The sequence below is a fragment of the Cynara cardunculus genome, unplaced genomic scaffold, assembly GCF_001531365.2.
Source record: "Cynara cardunculus var. scolymus isolate 2C unplaced genomic scaffold, CcrdV1 Un_Scaffold_6831, whole genome shotgun sequence".
Taxonomy (NCBI): domain Eukaryota; kingdom Viridiplantae; phylum Streptophyta; class Magnoliopsida; order Asterales; family Asteraceae; genus Cynara; species Cynara cardunculus.
In genome coordinates this window covers 9,330-11,610 of record NW_020203188.1, presented here as the reverse complement: position 1 = coordinate 11,610, position 2,281 = coordinate 9,330, and the positions used below count along the sequence as shown (strand labels likewise).

Sequence of the window (2,281 nt, the reverse complement as noted above, 5' to 3'; positions counted from 1 at the left end):
AATAGTACCGGTGCTCCCAGGGTGAGTAACTTGGTCTAATAAATCCTTTGTCTAGCAGCTCCTAGAGTTGGGCCGACATCTCTTGCATTTCCGAGGGTGCCAAGCGATATGGCGCCCTTGCTACTGGGTCAGCTCCAGGAATTAAGTCGATACCGAACTCGACTTGTCTCTGTGGGGGCAGACCTGGTAATTCCTTAGGGAAAACATCGGGAAAATCTCGAACTACCGGTACGTCCACAACCTTATTCTCCTTGATCCTTCCGTCAATCACATGGGCCAGGTATGCAGTGTAATTCTTCCTTAAGTACTTCTGCATCTTTATGCAGGATACCAGCTTAAGCATTCGGTCAAACTTATCTCCCTGGACCACAATTGGCTCCATTCCCTTTTGGGGAATTCGAATAAGTTTTTCTGAACAAACAATCTCAGCTTGATTTTTGGATAGCCAGTCCATTCCTACAATTACATCAAAACATCCTAGTTTGATCGGTGTGAGGTCTATACTAAAATCCTTATTAGCTAGGTTCAGAGTGCAATTCAAAATTACATTTCTAGTCTTGAATTCCTGGCCATTGGCAAACTCAATTACGAAGGTTTCTCTCAATTTATGGGGCTTTAAGTTAATTCTCTGCTTAAAGTCTAGTGACACAAAACTTCTGTCCGCCCCAGAGTCAAATAAAATCGATGCAAATTCATTATTCAAAAGAAAGTACCTGAAACTACATTGGGATCCTCTCTGGCTTCCCTGGCTCCCAATTCAAAAGCTCTCCCTCGAGCCTGACTTCTTGAATTACCCGCATTATTTTGTTGATTCTGGTTTGCATTTGCCCCTGTTTTCCGCTTTGGGCAATCATTCCTTATATGGTCTGGGCTCCCACACTCATAGCATAAGCGCCTACGACAGTCCTTTGCCGTGTGGCCCCCTAGACAACACCTCTGGCAGATGATACAATTCCCTCGGTGTGGAAATTTGCACTTGTTGCATCTTTCTGCATCACCCTGCCTTACCACCTGTGATTGGGCTCCAAAATTCCTTGTTATTCTCTTGCTTCTGTCGAATTTCCCTCTAATTCTTCGGTCCCCATACTCTTCTATGTTCCGTTTTCCCTTGGCCAACCCTCCGGATCGCACAGCATTGTTCGTGAGTTTTGTGGCAATTTCTACCGCCTCTTGAATAGTCTTTGGATTGGCAGAGGTTATGTTTCCCCTAATTTCTGGAGATAGTCCCCAAATGTACCTTTCTATTCGAACCTCCTCTGATGACACCAGATGTGGCACAAGATTTGCCAACTCATGAAATCTTGTTGTATACGCAGAGATATTGTCTCCTTTCATTTCGAGGTTCCACAACTCTATTTCCAATTTTTGGAGTTCACTCCTCGGACAGTATTCGTCTTTTATCAGTTTCTTAAACTCCTCCCAGGACAGTCGGTTAGCCGCTTCTCGGCCTCTGATTTGAACTATAGTGTTCCACCAAGTTAGTGCCCTTCCTTGCAATAGGCATGCCGCATACTCGACCTTATTTCCTTCGGTGCACTTGCTAATGTGCAAAACAGACTCCACGGTCTCTAGCCACAATAGTAATTCCACCACTCCTTTAGTTCCATTAAAATCCTTGGGGTTACAAGCTCTGAAAGTCTTATAAGTACATTCTCGTGGAGGTGTAGATTCAGAGTTTGAAGTTTGGTTGGCATTCAATCCAGCAGCCACTTGGCTGACTATATTCGGTAGTGCAGCGATAAGTTGGTCAGACACGAGTTGCGCTATATCGGGGTTCTCCCTTCTTGTCGGCATTTCTTTGGATCCTAATCAAAATGGAATTCGTAAGTTTGATGGCAGAGCAAAGGTAATAGCATTCCAGATATTTCTATGGTACTCAAGAGTGTTCTTCCTATTCTGAATTCTACTTCTAGAATAACATCCAACCTATAGCTATTCCTAATGCCAACATCATCGTGATACAAGCAAACAACCATCTATACAACCTCCTAATTTCACGTCGGGTTGCAGCAGTAGCCTCTCTGTTGCTTATTAGGCTCTCATGATGTGCTTCCAGTACATCGGACAAGTTGTTGAGAATGTGATGTTGATAACTCAGTCGAGTCTTGTGTACTTGTGTGTCCGCTGCAATTCTTCTTACCCAATCTCTTTCCGTTGGATTCATCCCTTGAGGGTAAGACGCAGGTATCCAGTCACAATCTGAGTCATTCTGCTCCCTTCATGGGGTCGGGATGACTCCCATGTGACCCTCTGTGAATTCTCAAATGTCACCCTCTGTGGC

At 44.4% G+C, this 2,281-nt stretch overlaps 1 protein-coding gene across 1 annotated transcript; it reads right to left on the bottom strand.

Moving 5' to 3' along the window:
- Positions 1–61: 61 nt before the first annotated feature.
- LOC112504771 lies at positions 62–1,794 on the bottom strand. The gene is made up of 3 exons (XM_025108725.1): positions 1,252–1,794; positions 714–1,179; positions 62–456 (listed from the first exon to the last, which is right to left on the bottom strand). The coding sequence occupies exons 1-3, from the start codon at positions 1,792–1,794 to the stop codon at positions 62–64; spliced, it is 1,404 nt and encodes a 467-aa protein (XP_024964493.1).
- Positions 1,795–2,281: the final 487 nt, after the last annotated feature.